Source organism: Agaricus bisporus (assembly GCF_000300575.1).
Source record: "Agaricus bisporus var. bisporus H97 unplaced genomic scaffold AGABI2scaffold_12, whole genome shotgun sequence".
Classification (NCBI taxonomy): Eukaryota; Fungi; Basidiomycota; class Agaricomycetes; order Agaricales; family Agaricaceae; genus Agaricus; species Agaricus bisporus.
The window spans coordinates 78,693-98,423 of NW_006267347.1; the positions used below are offsets into that span (position 1 = coordinate 78,693).

The 19,731-nt window shown below is 45.3% G+C and overlaps 7 protein-coding genes across 7 annotated transcripts; all 7 read right to left on the bottom strand.

Moving 5' to 3' along the window:
* Positions 1–491: 491 nt before the first annotated feature.
* Positions 492–2,076, bottom strand: AGABI2DRAFT_210674 (hypothetical protein; the record flags this gene model as incomplete). Its single annotated transcript, XM_006455938.1, has 7 exons — positions 1,944–2,076; positions 1,645–1,755; positions 1,509–1,557; positions 1,302–1,432; positions 1,039–1,250; positions 598–957; positions 492–528 (listed from the first exon to the last, which is right to left on the bottom strand). Coding segments are annotated over exons 1-7 (993 nt in total), but the record flags the coding sequence as incomplete, so codon positions are not given.
* Positions 2,077–3,548: 1,472 nt separating this feature from the next.
* Positions 3,549–4,978, bottom strand: AGABI2DRAFT_195275 (hypothetical protein). Its single transcript, XM_006455939.1, has 5 exons — positions 4,792–4,978; positions 4,565–4,737; positions 4,360–4,510; positions 4,199–4,300; positions 3,549–4,142 (listed from the first exon to the last, which is right to left on the bottom strand). Exons 1-5 carry the CDS (start codon positions 4,887–4,889, stop codon positions 3,998–4,000), a joined length of 669 nt encoding a protein of 222 aa, XP_006456002.1. The 5' UTR covers positions 4,890–4,978; the 3' UTR covers positions 3,549–3,997.
* Positions 4,979–7,092: 2,114 nt separating this feature from the next.
* On the bottom strand, positions 7,093–9,154 carry AGABI2DRAFT_77669 (hypothetical protein; the record flags this gene model as incomplete). Its single annotated transcript, XM_006455940.1, has 6 exons — positions 7,093–7,156; positions 7,213–7,416; positions 7,471–7,556; positions 7,607–8,283; positions 8,338–8,699; positions 8,757–9,154. The coding sequence occupies 6 exons, from the start codon at positions 9,152–9,154 to the stop codon at positions 7,093–7,095; spliced, it is 1,791 nt and encodes a 596-aa protein (XP_006456003.1).
* A 421-nt stretch (positions 9,155–9,575) lies between these two features.
* On the bottom strand, positions 9,576–11,908 carry AGABI2DRAFT_121909 (hypothetical protein; the record flags this gene model as incomplete). The annotated part of the gene is made up of 11 exons (XM_006455941.1): positions 9,576–9,677; positions 9,729–10,078; positions 10,126–10,195; positions 10,248–10,437; positions 10,483–10,702; positions 10,751–10,946; positions 11,075–11,200; positions 11,281–11,387; positions 11,435–11,592; positions 11,655–11,736; positions 11,797–11,908. 11 exons carry the CDS (start codon positions 11,906–11,908, stop codon positions 9,576–9,578), a joined length of 1,713 nt encoding a protein of 570 aa, XP_006456004.1.
* Positions 11,909–12,906: 998 nt separating this feature from the next.
* AGABI2DRAFT_210684 (hypothetical protein) lies at positions 12,907–15,011 on the bottom strand (the record flags this gene model as incomplete). Its single annotated transcript, XM_006455942.1, has 6 exons — positions 12,907–12,988; positions 13,036–13,239; positions 13,293–13,378; positions 13,432–14,123; positions 14,175–14,545; positions 14,599–15,011. 6 exons carry the CDS (start codon positions 15,009–15,011, stop codon positions 12,919–12,921), a joined length of 1,836 nt encoding a protein of 611 aa, XP_006456005.1. The 3' UTR covers positions 12,907–12,918.
* Positions 15,012–15,344: 333 nt separating this feature from the next.
* Positions 15,345–15,967, bottom strand: AGABI2DRAFT_195278 (hypothetical protein). The gene has a single exon (XM_006455943.1). The coding sequence runs from the start codon at positions 15,958–15,960 to the stop codon at positions 15,448–15,450; it is 513 nt and encodes a 170-aa protein (XP_006456006.1). The 5' UTR covers positions 15,961–15,967; the 3' UTR covers positions 15,345–15,447.
* A 329-nt stretch (positions 15,968–16,296) lies between these two features.
* Positions 16,297–17,169, bottom strand: AGABI2DRAFT_188094 (hypothetical protein; the record flags this gene model as incomplete). Its single annotated transcript, XM_006455944.1, has 3 exons — positions 17,040–17,169; positions 16,498–16,984; positions 16,297–16,441 (listed from the first exon to the last, which is right to left on the bottom strand). Coding segments are annotated over exons 2-3 (618 nt in total), but the record flags the coding sequence as incomplete, so codon positions are not given.
* Between the last annotated feature and the right edge of the window lie 2,562 nt (positions 17,170–19,731).

Consider the following 19,731-nt stretch of genomic DNA (forward strand, 5'->3'; position numbering starts at 1 on the left):
ACCCCAAAAGCATGGGCTTCGATCACCTATGTTGGCTGACCGGGCTTCCAGTAATAAGGGTTCGGGTGGGTGGGAAATAAAAATAAGAGACGTAGAGGTGCGGAACCACATAGGACCGCACCGATAGAGTAGTAATAGTAGAATAAATAAAATGTGACGCATCATATGTTTCACAGACACGGTCGTCGCTCCGAAAATCCAGACCGTGCTCATTCCTCGCGCGTTCTTCCACTTAAAAGATATTTCGATAAACGAAAGGGTTTGGGGTATAGTTAACTGATCGTCATCTGATATAATAAAAAATATCATAGCCCAATCACTGCTTTCACGAGTTCCGGAACAACATCATAGAAATCCAACACTGTAAAATTGTACGTGAGTTTCCATATATATAGATAGGATGAATTGCGGAAAGGAAAAACGAAACGAACATATTATCCCGAAGCGCTTGCCCTTATGTTCCTTCAACCATGGTAAAAGACGTTGATTCACTCCTTCTAGCTGAGCACCATCGCCGACAGCATACATCTACCAAATATGCAAAACACGTCAGACAAAAAAAAATTACAAGCCGGAGTCCAATCGAGAAAGACTCACACGAGGGGTTATAGGAGGATTCGAAGCACCAATAAAACAAGCACTCGCAAAAGTAATATACAACTGATCAGGATTCAAATCCGGTCTAATCGCATTCTCCAGATGTTCGATTACAGCATCAAATTTTACTTGAATATAATCTTTGGGTGTCGAACCGGGGGGAAGGGAAATGCGGTAGTAATCTTCGATGTATGCTATTTGGTTAGATTCTTTGTTGTAGATGAGTTCGAGGTGTTTGGGGTTGTCGGGCCAACGTTCTGGGCCGAGGTCGAGACCGATGGGAAGAGTCTTTTGGAGGAGAGGGTAGTCGTTACGTTGGAGTAGAACGAGTTTACCACGAGCTTCACCAAGAGTGCCGAGCTGCAAAAAAATAAATGAAAACCTTGTGTCTTCATCCGGGGGACAGGGCACAAAGGGAAGACAAAAATAAGAGATACGTACAGTTCCATTACGTTGTACCCAATACCGTTTAGCCAACTCCGTACCAAAAAAGTCGTATATATGTTTTTGAAGGTTGGCATCATAAGGCGTCTCGCTTGTGCCCTCATGTTTAAGAGATATCAAAATCGTCTCTGTAGGATGTTTTTCCAACCAAGTATAAAAGCCGATAAACACATCTTCGAATCGAGTCGTAGGCGCGAGGAGAGCTTTCGCTATATGCAACCCATCAGATGACCGTGCTTTTAGATCATGAAAAGAATTACCGTGATAGAATCCAACGGTGTCGCTTCCGGGGTTGTAAGCGAAGCGCATATCGAATACACGTATACCGTCGTTGAGCATATCGTAGAATGAACGTTGTTGACAGCGAAGTGTATTTGCCGGAGGAACGTTGCTATCGCAAGAGCGCAACAAAAAAAGAACCAATGTTCCCAATGATGCTCTAGGACACTCAAACACAATTGACTTACGGACCCGTATACTTCATGAGTTCCTCTCGCCTAGCATCGGTATAAGAACCTTGAGAAAACAAGAGAGCAAAAGAAATAAGGTTATTTTTATTCGTAAGTTCAACGACCTGAATTGCATAAAAATAGAGAACCAAACCTGTTGCTGCATCATGGGCTGCAGGTAAGTTCATATGAACAAGTTTGGTGTCATCAGAGAATTTTGACATCCAATCTGCCAGATCAGTTTGAGAGTTTTCATCATCGATACCTGCCAACGGAAAGTAAGAAAGACTGAAAATAAAACATATATATATATATATATCAATCGAGTAAGCGTGTATGCGGCATCAACGATCGCAACAATCCAGGGTCATCAACCACCCTTCCGAAGAATTAAACACCACCACAAGCGTTGCGCGCTACTCAACAACAACCGTAGAAACTAAATACACGTACCAAGCAGTGGACGACCTCGGTCCAAAACATCTTCCAAAACGCTTACTTCGAGAAACCGCTGTCGACTCTCCGTGATGGTAGACATTTGAGTCATTGTTTGACAGGCCCTTCAACTGCAACAGATATCAGCAAAAAGTGAACAAAATAAAAAAGAAGATCAAGAACCCAGCAGTGCGTGAGAGTCTTAAATAGTTGAACAACTCTTAATTTAGTTCAGAATCATCTTTTGATCATACTGACCAACGTTCGAAAATGTCGTGAGACACGACTTCAGATTATAGAATTCACTTCTATGGGACCAATGATGGTGGGTAATGAACAGTAATTATTAGACTATCAAAGTTACGTTGTTTCATAGTCCCAAACTTAACAAAAGGCTATACTCGACAAAGTTCGAATGCCAAAATTCATCACGAAAACCCTTGTTACACCTTTATATAAGGAAAGTCTGAATAATTTGTGCTATTGAGTAGATGGGTGTTGCACTGAAGTTCTTGAATCAATACTACGTTTCTACAAAAAAAGATCATTTTACCATGAACAAAACCTTCTTCCCCTCCCTCCTCTCCCATAAACCAAAAATAAACAAATCAGCAAGTTCCATATATAACAAGTATCGGTGAATGTTCGTCGTAACAGGAGGTAACCAAGCCACTTGATCTATCCTACCACATTCAAGTAAAAAAAGTCCCAGGATCATCCCGACCCAAGCGTTTCGAATACAACTTACAGCACACATACGTATACCTACTTATACTTATTCCTGCCAGTGTGTGTGAGCAATCAACTCAACACCTTTTTCGCAAGTACTGTACATATAGCACATTTTCCCAAGGCACTAACTTTTTTAATGATCAAAAGGCGGTTTTATCGCGGCTCCTACATCCTACATACACAGCTCCACGCCTAATCCCGAAACACAGGAGAGACATTATCAATTTATCATTTTACCAAAAGAACGAAAACAAAGAAATTAAAAAGGGGGGGAAATAGGGAAAAACTCCTATGCAACAACCACACCACGCTGTTGCCTCGCGCAAACGCAAAACCTCCAAAACCTCCACAAAAAGAATGAAAAGAAGTTTCTTCCTTTTACCCGAAATCAAAACAACCCCAAGTTGAGGCTTACCACGCCCCCACCTCCCAATGAAGTGGGAAACTATCGAAAAGAACAACATAGATCTCCAACCAACCAACCAAGCCATCAACGTGTTTGGCTATTTCGTTTTTCCGCTCGAAAAAAGGGAAGCCTCCATAGACTTCATTCTGAACAAAACATCCCGGTTTCCACATGGCACAACCTCATCTATTTTTAGATAATTCATAATGAGGTCGTAAGGTTTTAAATAATCACAGAAAACTATATACACATGAGAACTTGAAAGACCTACTAAAATCGAAACCTGGAGAAGAAATCCAAATCCGCAAATCAACTAACTAACTTAGTAGGAGCTAGAACCCCCAAAGGTTGAACACGATCTGTCGGTCAACTGATCGTGGCGTTCAAGAGCCGATTATCGATACACCATGTTTTTACCCAAACAAAGTTTAGTATGCATCATGCATCTCATCTGACTCTTTACAATTGATTCCATCCGATTTACCCGCCCTGTTCGGCAACGTTTTGTAGCTCCATATGACCAAGTACAGGCTGTCAAATGACACATATAGTAGCCACAAGACTTGCCAAAAATGTATGATGGACCAGCGCCGCACCATAGTCCGAATATCATTGGTCGTCTGATCGCAGCCAAAGAGCCATGTGGACCCGTCCGAATGTGACACATTTCCTTCACGTAAAAAACAACCTTCCGTTGAAGATAGTGCAAATAAATTAAGAACGACTGGTCCAGTACCTACACATTGTTGAACTGGCGAGCAGCTAAAAAGACACGGGGCGATGGAAAAAGCATAATGAAGATTTTCATATAGCGATGGAAGAACGAAATAAACTAGCCAGATGAAGGACGTAAAATCATTAAAAGCTTTTTTTTTAAACAATCCAAAAGAGCATGAGGAACTAAACATTCCTACACCGTCGTCTTCGTAAACATTCAGTCTTTCTTGCTACCACCGAGCCAGGTACCGAGGGGAAGGTTGAAGATCGGGTTGGGCTGCGAGGCAAGGAGATCGGCGAGACCAATGTAGTAAGCGGTCAAGGCAGTAAGAACACCGATAATACCGCCAGCTTTGGTGGAACTAATAGCCCAAGATGTGAGATTTCCAAACAACTCGAGGTTGAAAACACTTCTTACTTTACAGAGGCAGCCCATTCGCCACCAACCAAACAGCCAAAGGTAGTTGTCAGGAGACCAAAGAGGATAGCAAACGCAAGATGGGTGCGGAGAGACACGAGGCTGTTTATAAAAGAAATTAAACGATACAACGAGCAGAAAGGACAAAAGATTATACGCACAAGAAGAAGAAAGTGACGAACATCCAGGTGAGGAGATAGATACCGATAGCCGATGGTAATTGTGTATTTTCTTCATATGCGGCAAGGATACCACTTCCAGGAATAAAGATAAGGGCATAAGACATCCAGAAAGCTCCGTAAGAGGTGAAGGCTGGGAAGAAAATGAATGAGTTGACGAATAGGTTGGTTCTAGTTCAAAGCTTACCCGCAGCGCCTAGCATGTTGTTTCGGGGGAATTCCCACATGCCAGCAAGGAACTGGGCAAGACCACCACAGAAAGCAGCCATACCTACAACAACGTTGGGGGTTGTGATGCCCCGGGTTTGCGCATTGTAGAGGGAGAGGATGAACGTAGTGGACGCGAAAGAGAACAGACCACTGGGGGCAAGTCAGTCAGCGGTTCGAGGAAGACGCGAGGAGAGAAAAACTGACAGCGTGGATGGGTTGGCAGTGGAGGGTGCCGCCTTCCTCGGGTGAGCATGATACATGGGAGGAGTGTTGGACTCGGCTTTCTCGACGTCGTTAGTCATGGCTGGGAAGCAGAAAAGATGTCTGTGCCAGAGGGGAGCAGCAGGAAAAAGCAACAGAGGAGAAGAGAGGACGAGCGGGTTTATATATCATTGGAGACCTGGTTGACAGGCAGGGCAAACAATCCCAAGCACTTCTGACCCTATCTCCATCTGTTCTCATCAAGATCCCCGGATGCTCGAACCCATGACTTCCCCAACCCCTGTATCCCGTTGGAAACCCAGCCAAGGAATACACAATTGTCAAACGGATAAACCGATCGTCTTGCCTTTTCCAGGCATACGCGTCAAAAGTATGCTTCGCGCCCACACCTAAGTAGAACGAGCGTCTACCCCTGTACATTGGCCGCCATAATATGGCTAAAGAACTTACATAACTGGAGTAGCTCCGTCTGCAGAACGGAGGTCCGACAATGCTTCATGTTCCGTCGGGACTGCACGTACAGCCCATAACCCCCTTTATGCTGCTATATTCTGAAACAGGGACATCAAGTAAATGTTCGTAGGGCCACTCAACTATCATCTCACCAAAACTCAGGAAAGCAGCCTGAGTTCCACAGAAGCAAAAGGCGCATCGGTTTCCCTCCATGTGCCGGCGGGACGCGTGGAGGCGGAAAACTGAACATGAATTACGCCAACCATCAATAAATCCCTGACCGTGTGAAAAACACTTGCATTCTCAATCGCCAACAATTGTTTGCTTGATCTGGATCCCACTGACACGCGAAACTGTCCCGCACATTAATAGGTTTCCAGTGGGATATGTAACCCATTATCATTGTTGACCACAGATCCCAACAATTCAGTGTAGTGTTATAACACGTTTATAAATATGCTATCCGTAACACCATCACTACAGGGCCAGCACTCATCCTACAATTTCTTTCATAACTCCAATCCCGCGACGCGCGGGTCAGCCTCTCAGGGGCTACGAACAAAAAATAAACTCTATGTTTGAAAAAAAACAAAGACCCTTAGAGCGGGGACGGGATGAAATCATGGGAATCAATTCCGACTCGGTACAATGACATCCAATCCCGTTTTCTTTTCCCCTTCGCCCCCGTCTACTCCACATCAAAAACCTGTGCACGAAATTTCAAACCTGATAGAATGATCACCGTTGTTCCACCAGATCCGGGGTTACGTCCATCAAAAAAGTTCGTCATTTTATATAATAATAAAAATCTTGATGCTCATGATTCCGCTCATTCGTAACATCATAACCACTTGCAGATGAGCTAAAGAGGTTCAAGAATTTTCAAAGTCGAAAAAAAAAACAGTCTATCATATACTTACATCCACAACTAAATATGTAAAATAAATAACATACACCGATTCCTTTCTATAAATAAACCATCTCGATATGATCAAAAGTTTTTCGAAGAAAGTCAGCTGAACAACATAAAAAATTCCGAAACGTCAATGAAAAAGACAAATTCCAAAAGGATAACGATACAATGGTAAAATGATCCCAAAAAAAACCCTCCCATTATCCGCGGATCCATTCCCATCCATTCATCGCATTCGACGAAATCCCCCCCCCCAAGATCTAAATCCAAGATATCTTTTTTAAAACATGCCCTTGGCACTTCCCCCACCCCACTCATTGTTCCTGAGACTCGGATGAGAAAAAGGATGATTACCCGCGCCGTTTTCGCCTCTTCCAACTCCCTGATTGGATCTCCAATCTCTAAAAAGCGATTACCTACCTGTGAGTACCTGTGCAAAAACTCAACAAGGGCTTGGCATGTGCATCTCATATTCACTTCTAGTAATAATCAGGTACACCATTTCAAAATTCCTGTGACTAGGCCAATGCAGAACCAATATATTCATCCACAGTCTCGGTAAAACTTTTACTAAACTGACGGTTGATGGAGAGGTCAGCGGACTTGCTGGGTTAACCACTTCTGAATAGCATTTGATGACATAGACAGTGAACAAACAGTCATACGAAAACAGTCATATAACAACAGTCGCCGACTGTTTCATTCTCTGCCGAAGGAAATGCTTACTCGAAAAAGAAATTTTACATGACGGTCATTGAGGAAGAAAAAACTGTGGTACAATGCCTTATGTAGTACATATAGAATTAACAAGAGTAAATTAGCGTGAAAGTGTGATAGTGAATCTAGGTGGTGGAATAGAATGTCCGGTATATGTAAACCTCCACTCAAATCAAGTAGTTCCGGGTACGAAATGGCTCTCATACCGAAAACGACATGGAGTCTCTCTCCGGCGACATGACGCGCGCATATTCAAGCATAAGGCTAACATACATAATCAGAAAAAATTCTCATCACACAAATTTGCATACCAAACGTACCGAAACGCATACGCAGTCATATCCTCTTTCCTCCAAAACCGCTTTGCCCATTCCCGCCCCTCATGCGCTATCTTCCGCGCTAATTCGTGATGCGAACCTTCTCCATACAAATCGCCCCGGAAGAATAATAGCGCATCGTGCAAGTCGGACAAGTCAACTTGCACGGGTACATAATGAACCCATGGCTGAATACGATCGAGAAACCTGAGGTCTTTGGTTAGTCCATCGCTCCAATTTCGCGTTGGTAAAGTCCCTCACCATTCCGGATATATTGTCGCCTTGAAGATGAGGGCATTTGAGATCATGAGCCTCTGAAAACGGCTCGACCATCCATTCCCATCAACCTAGCTCGTCAATGAATTTAACCTCAACAATACCGGTACTCTTCACTTACATCGAGGACATATTTATACACCGATGCGCCTCGCGTATTTTGGTATTTTCTCCAGTCGTACATCTTCGCTATCTCTCCGCAATAATCTTTCTCGCATTGCAAAGGTTCGCCTGCGAACGCAATATCGAAAACGGCCGGATTAATCTTCGATTTGGACACATTCCTTCCCTCCCCAACCGGGTCGTCTCTTCCAGCTGGTGGAAACAATACGTTTACCTCCCCCTCCATATCATTCGCAAAGTCTACAGTCCTCGGCCGCTGAGTTTCTCTCCATTTTGTCTCTGCCGTATTCCGCATCCCGGTATTAGTCCCTCTCCAAACCAATCTATGATCGGTCCGATTATCCCACTCGGGGTTAAATTCCGCAGGATGGATTTCTTCCATCCAGGAGAGAAGACTTGGCATTCGGATGTCATAATGAAGAGTCGACGCGCAAAAGGAAAATCGGGGAACCATGACCTTGCCAGGAGGAGGGGGAAGATTCCCATACCTTAAAAACTGACCATGCGTCCCTAGTAATTTCGGGTGTGTACAAGGATCCATGGTTTGCCGATGATCATGAATAAAAGTCTTATTCATGATTCCCTTACCGCTTGGTGTTCGTTCATGTTGGCTTTCGGGGCAAGCCGTCATCCATCCTCGGAAGCTTGTGGGCGGCAAATCCTTTTCCGTCAGATCTAAAGGATCATTTATTGTTCACGCGATATCAAGCCTCATGCGCATAGACTCACATTTGTTGGACTTTGCTGCTCGTAGAGCCGCTTGTTTGAGATCATAATCGAAGAGACGGGATGGATTGTCATGAGGTGATATAACAGCGCGAAAAGGTGGAATATGCTCTTCGATAGGTTTCAGTAGGGGTAGAATATCCTTTAAGACACGTCGCAAGTGGGAGCTCCTTAAAGTTTCGTTCAAAATCGTAATGGGCGTATTCTCTCCTTTTCCTATTGTGATGGAATCCGGCTTAGCCTCTTGTTCCAACTGGAGTCGTCGCAGTTCAACCGGGTCAAATCCCCAGAATGGCTCAATGTCATGCCATATTTGGTCATATTCGTCGGGCAGCTGAACGTTGTATTCCTGCACATACTCCCACCTAAATAAATGCTGCCGCTTATGGAAGGTATCGATTCCAATTTGAACCGACACTCACCATTTGTCAAAGCCCTTTGGTGGTAAGCGTCCATATCGTCGGCGATATTCCCCTACAGCATCTCGTAAGTTCCGGCTAGCGACGCTGTTTTTGATAAGCCATTTGTTTGCCGCGTCTGCAATGAGGTCGTGTATAGGGTGCGAAGCAGTTGAGCTAACCCAAAGCAGTCCATCATCACGATAGTCATGGAGCGTCACTGGCTTCTCCAATGTGATACTATCGGCGGGACCTATGAGATCAACGTGGTCATAAGACGCAGGGCGAAAGCATTTAGAGTCCTCAGATATCAACTGTCCCGCATGTCGAAGTAGTGAAGGTTGAGAGTAGATGATGCTTATACCGGTGAAGACCAGAAGGGCGGCTAGAAACAGTAGAATGTACTTGCGGCTGAGGCCCATCCGCATAGAACTGAGCGATAGGAGGGGATCGCTTGATACTGGCTCCCATGCCCGAAGCATATTCTTGTAAGGGTCCGGATTGTCGCGGAGGTTCGTGTCTGGAGTGAGGCCGAGCGCTGAGGTGTCAAGGAATGGCGTACTCATTGATGGACGACAGAGTTTCTGAGTGGCATTGCAAGTCATAACTTACGTGAGATCAAACCTGCCCGCCACGTTCAATCTCCACGACCCAAGTTTACATGAGAGCAAAGTGAGAGCATACATGTCAATTTCAGCTCTCGTCGCGCATATATGTACACGGCATTAGAAATTCATTATAGAAAAGACATGTAGACCTACTCCACAAAGGAATTGGGTGATTCCACAGCGTATGGTGCGAAAAGAAGCAACACTTATGCCACATTCAACAGCTGCCCAACAGCTATGACAGTGCCGGTGATCCCCAGTCTCCCTTGATGAGATCTGCTGCCCTCTCGGCAATAATGTAAACTGGCGCCTGTGTGTGCCCTGTGATAATGAATGGCTATTGCGAAGATGAGTTACGCGACGAAACGAGAACTCATTAATTGCTTACCATGATAGACGCGTCGACGATTCTTAGGCCCGACGCATGCTTGAGCTTTAGGTCAGGGTCAACGACACCATGATCAGCGTCCGTCGCGGACATTGCTGCTGTCCCAACAATATGTCCAGAAGGGAAGACGCTACTACGAATGATTGCTTCAAGTTCCTCGTCCGTCGTCGCGCTTCCTATAGGACCAGCGATATCCAGCACAAAGTCGTCCCAAGCAGGAGCACCAAAGAATCGGATTGCACTCTTGACGGATTGCACTAATGCCTTCACATCAAATGCAGAACTAAGCAACCCAGGATCAATCAGTGGCATCGCCAGTGGATTACTGGAGTTGATTTGGACAGAACCCTCTGCGAATTGCATCAGTCTTTTACTATCCACATTTTCAATTACTCACTAGACGCAGGTGCCACTATGCTGGCCCCCACACCGACAAAATGTCCAGGAATGAAACTTGTCATACCGCTCTATGGTAAGGGTTAACAGGTACCTGATTGCAAGCAGATTTCTAGTACGTACTCCTATAGCGAGCTCGATGTGAGGTGAGTTTTTCCCGGAGGATGGATCGGGGAATTGACTGAAGATGTCTGAGTTGTCGGGAATTCTGAGGAAGGCAACCTGGTTGATTCCTAAGGTGGTTAAAGCACCTGTCCGATTATCCTTCCAAACGTTCAACTGTTCAGCTTTCAGAGTCGCATTCACCACTAGACTAAAAGAGCGTTAGGTCATTCAAAGGTAGCTTATTTTGACCTACCCGTCAAAGGGATTTGTAGAGGTTGTGTTCCAGCTAACGGACATTGTTGGATGATCAACTAGGTTCTTGCCAACGTCCGGTAGATCAACGACAGAATTTATGCCAAGGCTTTCAAAGGTAGTTTTGTCACCAATACCGGAATGTAGTAGAATTGTCGGCGTGCCAATGGTGCCTGCAGAGAGAATAACTTCCTTTTTGGCGTTGATCAAAGTCGTTTCGCCTGGATCCGGATGTAAGAGAAGGACGATATGTTCATATTTGCACTCACCGGAAGTTGAAAGAAGCTCTACTGTGCGCAGGGACGTCTTCGAGCTATTTCCTCTTGGGGTAGGAAGTATTCTCGTTGCCCGAGTCCCGAGTACAATATGAAGATTCGAACGTTGAGTAACCTCATCACTCAGGTATGAAGCAGCTGCGCTGCTTCTCGCACCATTGCCAATGGTTGATTGTAGCCATGCTAATCCCTACAGTTAGTCATATTCATTTTTTAAGACGAGTGGCTAGTGGACTTGCCCAAGCCTAATGGCTTCCCGGAATTCATATCTAGATTGAAAGGGAACTCGTTACCCAGTTGGGTTGTCGTTTCAATCACCATGTCGTCAATTTCTTGCGAAAATCCAGGAAGACTGACTGAAGTCATTCCAGTAGTGCTATGCACAGACGGATTAAATTGGCCAGTGGTATCATGCTGATCCGCAGGAGCTGTCCACTTCTCATTCTGAACGCCACGTGGTCGTAGTCAGTTAAACTACAATGGAGCAAAACTTCGTGGAAGTTTGAAAATAGGAGTTCACGAACCTTCTGAATGTAAGGTTGAAGGCTATCCCAGGACCAACCGGAATCTCCAGTGATTTGGGCGAACCGATCGTAATCGTCAGAAGATCCTCGGGTGTAAAACATTGCATCTGATTCAAAGATCAGAAACCGTCCTCGCAAACTTAAAATCATTTACTTATGCAGCTAGAACCCCCGAGAACGTGCCCTCGAGCATAAGGAACTGTACGACCATTGAGTCCATCTTGAGGTGTTGAGGTAAAATTCCAGTCAAAACGAGTATTCGACAGCGAAAACACATTGAAGGGAACTTTTATGTTGAGGTCGTCACCAACTCTATCATGACGGAAGGTTGAGCAGCGAGCTCAAAGCGCAAGACATGGACATGATTTACTCACAAAGACCCATCTTCAATAACCATCACTTGGAATTCGGGATTTTCCGACAATCTATTGGCAATGACCGAACCGGCGGTTCCACCTTTGTAGACATTCAGTTAGGGATGGTGCAAAACATGATTGGGTAAAACAAGAGCTTTACCTCCAACGATGACGAAATCAAACTTATCTGAATTGATTACTTCGGAAATGTCATTGTAGACAGCGCCGTTGACAATGCCCACAAAAGGAAGCCAAGCGAACAGGCGCTTCATCTCGCGTCAAGGCCGAATGAGATTTCGTAGTCAGGCGGGAAGGAAAGAGAAACGTTGATCTTCATGTGTGGTTAAGTACGTACCAGCACTCAGGACCGTGTTGTTCTGTGTGTATGACAATATTTCTCCTTCTGTCGTGGCCCCAGTGTGTAAGATGTACCCAATCCAATCACGGGAAGCCGACAATGCCCACCTAGTATTCAAGTAGTGCTCACACATTCAAAAAATTACAACTTACGAGATCCTATCAGAACAACGTGGCGATTTCATGAACTTCTGATATAACGTGGCGAATGAACTTCTGATATGACTGAAGTGCGGGCATCAACTAATTAAGCGGATATGGAGATGATTACGGAAAATCAGTAAATGCGAGGAATAGTATCAATACGGGACTCACTTCGTCTCGATGGAACTTTACTTTTTCCATAGTGCTCATCCAATCGATGAGCCATCCTTTGTCAATGCTTGCACACAGCCCCAACCAGCCGCAAACTTAGACGTAATGACACGCCCGATCCCTTCGACTTCACCCAAATCCCCGGAATTCCGAGTTTTTTCCCATCCTCGAAGCCCGAAATGCCTTTTGTTCCTCATATATCCAATTAATCTCAGGAAAATAGGAAAATAATGTTTTGAAATTCACCGAATGACATTTGGACACACCCCATTTATATAAACAAACGATGTTGACGTGTCCTACAAAAATGCATACTTGGGTCAGATGAACAAACGAACAGGAATATCATCGTCGACTGGCCTATCAAACGAATGACAACTCAGCATTCCCTACATGTCTTGAACGCGGTGATATCGACTTGAATAAAGGTATCATTTGAGGTGAAGCTCGGACCGATGGATTCACTTGAATACCATGCGTTCCATTGGACCATTGTGCTCTTACAGAATGATCCCGTCGTTGTTGAAGTTACTTGCCGCAGGATACAGATAGAATACCTTATTTATATGCGGCGAAGGAGAGTACCATACCAATTTGCGTCCCAAGATAATTAAAAATTTGAAGTATACGACATCGCTGCCCTATCTGGACTCATTAAACGAGCATACTCTAGTATCAACCTAACAGAACTGTGAGTATGAGCATTCGAAAAGCACATAAAACATACCGAAAGAAATAAGCATTAATATCTTCGCGTCTCCAAAACTTCAAACTCCATTCCCGACCAGCTTTTGCAATTTTTTCCCCCAAATCGTCGTGAGACCCTTCACCATTTCCGTCACCGCGAAAAAAGACTAGACAGTCATGTAAATCTGACAAGTCTACTTGCACAGGGACGTAATGAACCCAGGCAGAAATTCTGTCAGTGTACCTGGAACTTGATTTAGCGCGATATGTTCATAGTTTTCCATAGACATAACGCACCATTCTGGGTATATAGTTGATTTGAATATCAACGAGTTAGAGGTGATGAGACGCTTGAAACGACCTGACCAGCCATTTCCATCAACCTGGCAGAAAGAAAATTAGCGACGATCACCAAGGAATGGTTAACTCTTCTTACATCTAACACATAGCGATACGTTCCTGCTTCGTCTTGCTTCATATATGGCCGCCATGGGTATATCTCTTCTAAAACAGGGCAAACGTCTTTTGAACAACTGATTGGTTCTTTGGAAAAGGCGATATCGAAGAACGTAGGGTTGATGACCGATTTTTTCAGCTTTCGAGGATTTCCCACTGATCTGTCGTCCTTGTTCGTGGGCATTAACATATCAAGTGACCCGTCAAAGTCGTTGGTAGATCGCACCAAGAAATCGCGATGCGAGTCCTTCCAGCGGGTTGAGCTTGCATGAAAAATTCCCGTGTTACTTCCCCGCCATAACAACCGATCGTCCACTTTATCGTCAAAGTCAGGATCCTGATCGCGTGGTGTGACGTCTTCGACCCATCCATAAGGCACAGGGATTCGGATATTGTGACGTAGAGTTGTGGCACAATAAGAGAACTCGGGTATCATGGTAGATTGAGGTCCGGGACCATTGTTATGGGAAAGGAATTGACCATGGTGATAAAAATGGCTGGGATGAATACAAGGGTCCATCGTTTGACGGTGATTATAGATGAAGGTCTTTTTCGATGATGGAGCAAAGGGTATATCAAGGTTGATGGGTATTCGACGAGCTAGACTTCTAGGCGGGCAAGCGGTTATCCACCCAGATGAAGTGACTTTGGGAAGTGTTTCTCTTTCAAGATCTGGAAATAATCATAAAATGTTAAGATTCTGTTATGAAGGAAAGGACTCACATGTTTTAGCTGCTGCAGCTTCCAACGTCGCTCGCTTAATTTCCCAGTCAGACAAAAAGTTCGGTCCATCATGAGGTGATATCGTCATACGAAAATCCGGCAACAAATGTTGAATTTCGCTCAGAAGTGCAATAATCTTCTTCGACCCCGCAATAAGCTGGTCATACCGTCCTTCCGTAAAGGCATAAGTCAGAACATCAACATCAGAACCATCTTGCTTTCCAATAGTGTACGAGTCGATTCTGGTTTCCAGTTCCGCTTGAGTCTTGAGGAGGTCTGAAGGCTCTAAACCCCAAAACGGTTCAAGGTCATGAAAGATCTGGTCATATTCATCTGGAAGTTGGACGTTGTGTTCCGTTACATACTTCCACCTGGTGCACAAATTAGAAAGAAAGAAAAAAGTAATATATCCACTTGAACGCACCAGATGTCAAACCCTTTTGGAGGATCCCGGTTATACCGTCTCCGATACTCCTTGACAGCATCAACCAGAGTCTTACTAGCACGCTTCAACTTATCCTCCCAATCCCTCTCCGCCCGTCTCACCAACTCAAATATCGGATGCGCTCCACCATAATTGACTTCCAACAGCCCATCTCCACGATAAAAATGCTTCTCAAGTTTCGTTCGCGCATCAGTAGATGTTGTTGGCACAGCAGCAGCAGTGGTAGTCTTGTATAGCGTCACAGTCGTCACAACAGTCGTGAAAGCAGTCGAAAAGAAGAAGTTAGGCGTTCTTTGCCCGTCTTCCCGATATGAATAGAAAAGGACAAGAGATATAACGATTCCGGCCAGAAATATGCTTGTGGAGCGTCTGCAAAGTCGGCGTGCGGACATGGATGTCAAACGGCACCGTCGGTGTTTATCATGCGAAGGGATCACCGGACAAAAGCGCATATAAGTGCCAACTGTGAGTCTTATAAGTACACATGTCATGCAATGACATCTTCTTTCTCGATCTATGTCTATATTAAAATTCTCACCTGTTCCTACCTCACAGTCATCTCAAAACCATACGTTGGCGGTCGTACTCAAAATCAAGAAAAACTCAATTATAAAGAAATATATGTTTATATTATTGATTTGATACAACCCAACATGACATACAAAAAAGTCATATTTGAAAAATAGAAGATTGCAATGATCGAAAGCAATGCCATATTACAACTGACGATATTTATACATAGTGAGCTTCAGAAAAAAGAAAGGGAAAGGAAACAAAAAGGAAGACAAAAGTGAATGAAAAACATACGATCGTTTTGAAAAAGACATTTTAAAACATGCCCATCCCGCCCATATAATTCTGAGACCAAGGACTATCATCCCACGTATTATCCCATTCCGAAGTCACTGCCTGAGAGGCCTCCGGCATCCACTTGGTCGAAAACATCGATATATCAAAGTTACCAAATCCATTCTCGGAAGAAGTGATATATGGAATAGTCGATGAACCGCCATTCCAATTCGATGCCGCCAAATCCACTTGCACGCCCTGTTGTGGTTGTTGTTGTTGTTGTTGTTGTTGTTGTTGCTGTTGCTGCTGTTGTTGTTGTTGTTGCTGTTGTTGCTGCTGCTGCTGTTCCGGCCGTGGCTGTGACTGTGGCAATGGATTGAAGGACGGAGAGAACTGATTTAGATTTGGCATGTCGGGTGAAGATGAAGTTACCGGCGTCCCAAGATCAGGCACAAGAGACGGTTTACCAACACTGTTCGCCTGCTGCGACCCCCGCTGTGGCGATCCACTACTTTCACTCCCAAACGAAGAATTACTAGTCCTTCCAGCCATAGACCACGTCCTTTTCTGCATTTCTTCTATCTCTCTCTTCCGCTTTCCTAAAATAAGCGACGTATTTTCACTCGATGTGACTTCGCCTTTCGGTTTTAGATTCTCCATCTCCATAAACGTATCCAGCGCTTTCCAACACCTTCGCGCAAGCTCCCAAGTAAACCCAATTGAAGCCAGGGCCTCCAGGCATTTAAGAAGATGTAATTGTGTTTGTAGGGCAGAAGTAGACGATATTGCTGACAATCCATTTCCGTTTCCTTGTGGTTGTTGACGAAATTTATAACCCGACAAGTGGGCGATAGCGACGGTATAGATGAGATAAATCATATGGGGACTGGTGTGTGATACGTCGTAATTATTTCCCGACAAATTGGGCGATGCCACGGTCTGTGTCTGTCGATATGTTTCCAAGAGAACATTGAAAGAAGAAGCAGCCTCCAGGAAAATATCCGTCGCTTGCGAATCAGGCTGCTCCCGGCAACTGTTTAAATCATTCATCAATTTACAAAACCCAACGAGTATGATAGTGAGACTCACATAGGACGGTATAGCAGGATGATCGCCACATGATAAAGCATATTGATTTCCAAAACATCCTGACGAGGCTGGTGACCGATAGAAATACGATACTGCACGGGAAGACAGTGATGCCACAAGTCCAACTCTGATCGCAACTGCATAAGTAGCTCAGAAGGAGTTTGCGCCGTTGTCATAGTATACCCAAGGTAAAAATTGAAGTTGATCATTGAAATCACATGGCACAATGATACGGCATATGTGAAAGGAGGTGAAGGGTTTATGTCGACATCGGATGCACGCGAATGCGACGAGGAGGCGAGTCGACGTTTAAGAGCTTCAGAACAAGATTGCGGTCGGCCCATTTGGAGAGATAAGAGGAGATCGAGGATGGTACAAACGCCCCAAACATTTTGACGTAGCCTGCCTTCCTCCGATTGAGGTTGTACATTTCCGTCGTGCGAGTCCTCGTGCAAATGCATGTCCTGCGCCATCCGTATTGCCAAACCTGAAAGAAGAAAAAATCAATTCTTTGCAGCGAAACAATCACAAATCATACTAACCAACTAAGAGCCAAGCTTGGCTTTCATTTCCTTTCCCATAATCCCTTAACGACAGCAACAAGGTAGCTTGTACCAACTCCAATGTGCTTCCCTTACTTAAAAGCGCACTCAACGCCGTCCTCGCTTGCTCATACCAAAGATCTGCAGCTATCTTGCCAGCTAGACCTCCCGTATCAGCGACCGATAAATTCGAAGAAGATTGGGCCAAAGGTGACAATCGACCACTATATGCACAAATAGAGAGTATGAGAGTAGAGAATTGTCCCGATTTGGATGATGGTGAGAGCAGCGCTGCATCGAAAGTAGCTCTGGAGGGAAGTACAGGATAGGACGAGTGTGAATGTTGGTAATAGATATCGAGTAACCGGGACAGGGTGTGGGATGGTGGAATATTGATTTCGGTTGTGGTGGGTGGAGGTACGAGGGTGAGTGGTGTCGTTTGAGATGGGATATAGGTCTCCGCTTCCGGAGCCGAAAGCTCAACAGTACGCCTGAAGACACAAGTCAGTAGCGAATGACATAGAGACGATTGAATAAACTCACCAATAACTTCCCGTGTATTCCTGGGGACCATTGAGTCCCAATGCCAACTCTAGGTCTGGCGTGTTTCTCAGTTGATTTTGACCAGATCCTTGTAATGAGATGACGGCGGGCCCATACGATTGCGATGGCTGCCTCGGGTAGGTTGATGGCACGTATCCTGGAGTCCCCTGCCTGTAATCATGCATATTCATAAAGGACTGGGCATTGGCCACCGACACCACTCCATTGTCCTGCCAATCATCCTGTTCCGGCGTTGGTCTCGTCTCTCCCGGAGTAAATGCCGTAATAGATGATCCCCTGTCAGTAAGTCGCTCATGAGTGCTCCCTCGCTCAAACGACTCGGGTCTGAGAGTCTGTGTAAACGGTGCCTGATTCACAGTTCGACGATTCTCGCCCGATTTCTGCCCGCCTTCCCGACTGGGAGAAAAATCTGAAGTCGAAGTTAGATGGTTGTGGTTATGACTTGTTGAAATGGTGGTTGAGTGAGGTGGCGGGAGTAGGGTTTTGACAGGGGTGTCTTGCGAGGACCGGGGTGTGAAGGGTGCAAAGGAGACAACTAGCTCGTCGACAAGTTTAGATGATGGGGATCGCCCCCAAATCGCTTTATGAGCATCCCATACGTCCTGAGTGCACACTTTAGCTTCCGATTGGAGAGTTTTGGCGGCCTCGAGGAAAGGGTCAAGTTCCTCTTCGTCGTCTTCTCTCTTCGGCAGATTTGACAAGTATAGACCGATGAGGATTTCTAAAATGGCGACCCGAGTCTCCGTATAACGTAGGTACCCGGATGGTGGACCACGCCGGCGGGGCTCTTTCGAATATAGGCATTCAAGTTTGTTATCGATGCAGAACGCACAGGGGTCCAGACCATCGCACTAAAGGCAACTCAGCAATTATGCTCTGCATGAAGAGGGGGAGAATCTACCTTTTTTCTCTTGAGACGGCAAGTATTACATGCTAGTGTGAAGAGAATATATCAGAACCCGGCATCGGAGATCTCTGGCATGTGGCCAACCTCGAGAAACCTTTTTCACCACTCGTTCCGAACTAGCCAGGGTCTGATGCATGTTTCCCCGCAGCCAGTCCTCTGCATATATGGGGGTTGGTTCTTCCGACTGTCGATGGACTGAACACAAGAGGCTTTGAGCGCGGAAAATGGTTGTTCCCGTGATCTATTCCGAGTTCAACACCGTGTGAATTTCAGACTGCCAAGTATCTACTGCCGTACAACGCTAATCTACGGCTACACTTACCTACAAGGAAAAGTAAATTCCTCCGCGTAGTAATCCATGAAAAGGGGCACATACCTTTCTGAGTTAGAACCAAAACAAATTTGCCCCAAAGGTAAAAAGCGGAAAAAAATTATGAGCACCTGTCCACAAGGACCCCGCACTCGTCAATACGCCATGCAAAGAATCAGCCATTCCAACATGTGCTCTCGAAGCATAAGCTTTCCCCGCCGAGTTGGCCGATAGCCACCATTTTCGCGAGTTCTTGCCCCATTGATACTAGTCTGGATCACCAGACTTTCTCCATCTGAAGAAGCCTCCCCGTCAAACAGTTCATGCCAGGTACACAATGCATGACTTAAAGGCGAACCTCACTCGGCTCGAGGAGGTTGATCATCACCGGCTAACACCAACTCCACACCGAAGTGTTCAACTGCTCACTCGCCTCGTCGACGGCAACAACACATGAGATACGACATTCCTGTGTGAAATCAAGATCGCGCATTAACCCAAGTCTCGCGCCTCGTCAAAAGAAAAAGGGCGCATCAAACAGGTCACAACCAGAAGACATACTTTGCAGTCGGATCTTGTATCGAAGTGGCCGCGCGCGAGCACAGAGCTCTGTTGTGACTCAAAGGTACAACTTCGGCCACGACGAAGAGGCCAACATGCAACATATCCCCAGCTACAAACCCCGAGCAGCAACTCTTCCTGTGACTCCTCAGCAAACAAGACAGATGGGTAATGGTAGAACGATCCCAATCGTGAAAAGTCGAAGACCCACGGAAGCTACGCGCGAGTTTAGGTCTTCGTGAGCATGACTGAAAACGGAGAGGTACTAGGGGGCTTCCACCAAATCTATGCCGAGCTGGCAAGAGGACACGCCCTGTCATCTTCTGTACCGTGAACCTAAGAAAAGGCAA

Coding starts and splice junctions, on each gene's coding strand:
- AGABI2DRAFT_195275 (XM_006455939.1), bottom strand. CDS start 4,889: ATGACTAACGACGTCGAGAAAGCCGAGTCCAACACTCCTCCCATGTAT. Junction 4,738..4,791: donor ACTGCCAACCCATCCACGCT/GTCAGTTTTTCT, acceptor ACTTGCCCCCAG/TGGTCTGTTCTCTTTCGCGT. Junction 4,143..4,198: donor GAATGGGCTGCCTCTGTAAA/GTAAGAAGTGTT, acceptor TTGGGCTATTAG/TTCCACCAAAGCTGGCGGTA.
- AGABI2DRAFT_195278 (XM_006455943.1), bottom strand. CDS start 15,960: ATGGCTGGAAGGACTAGTAATTCTTCGTTTGGGAGTGAAAGTAGTGGA.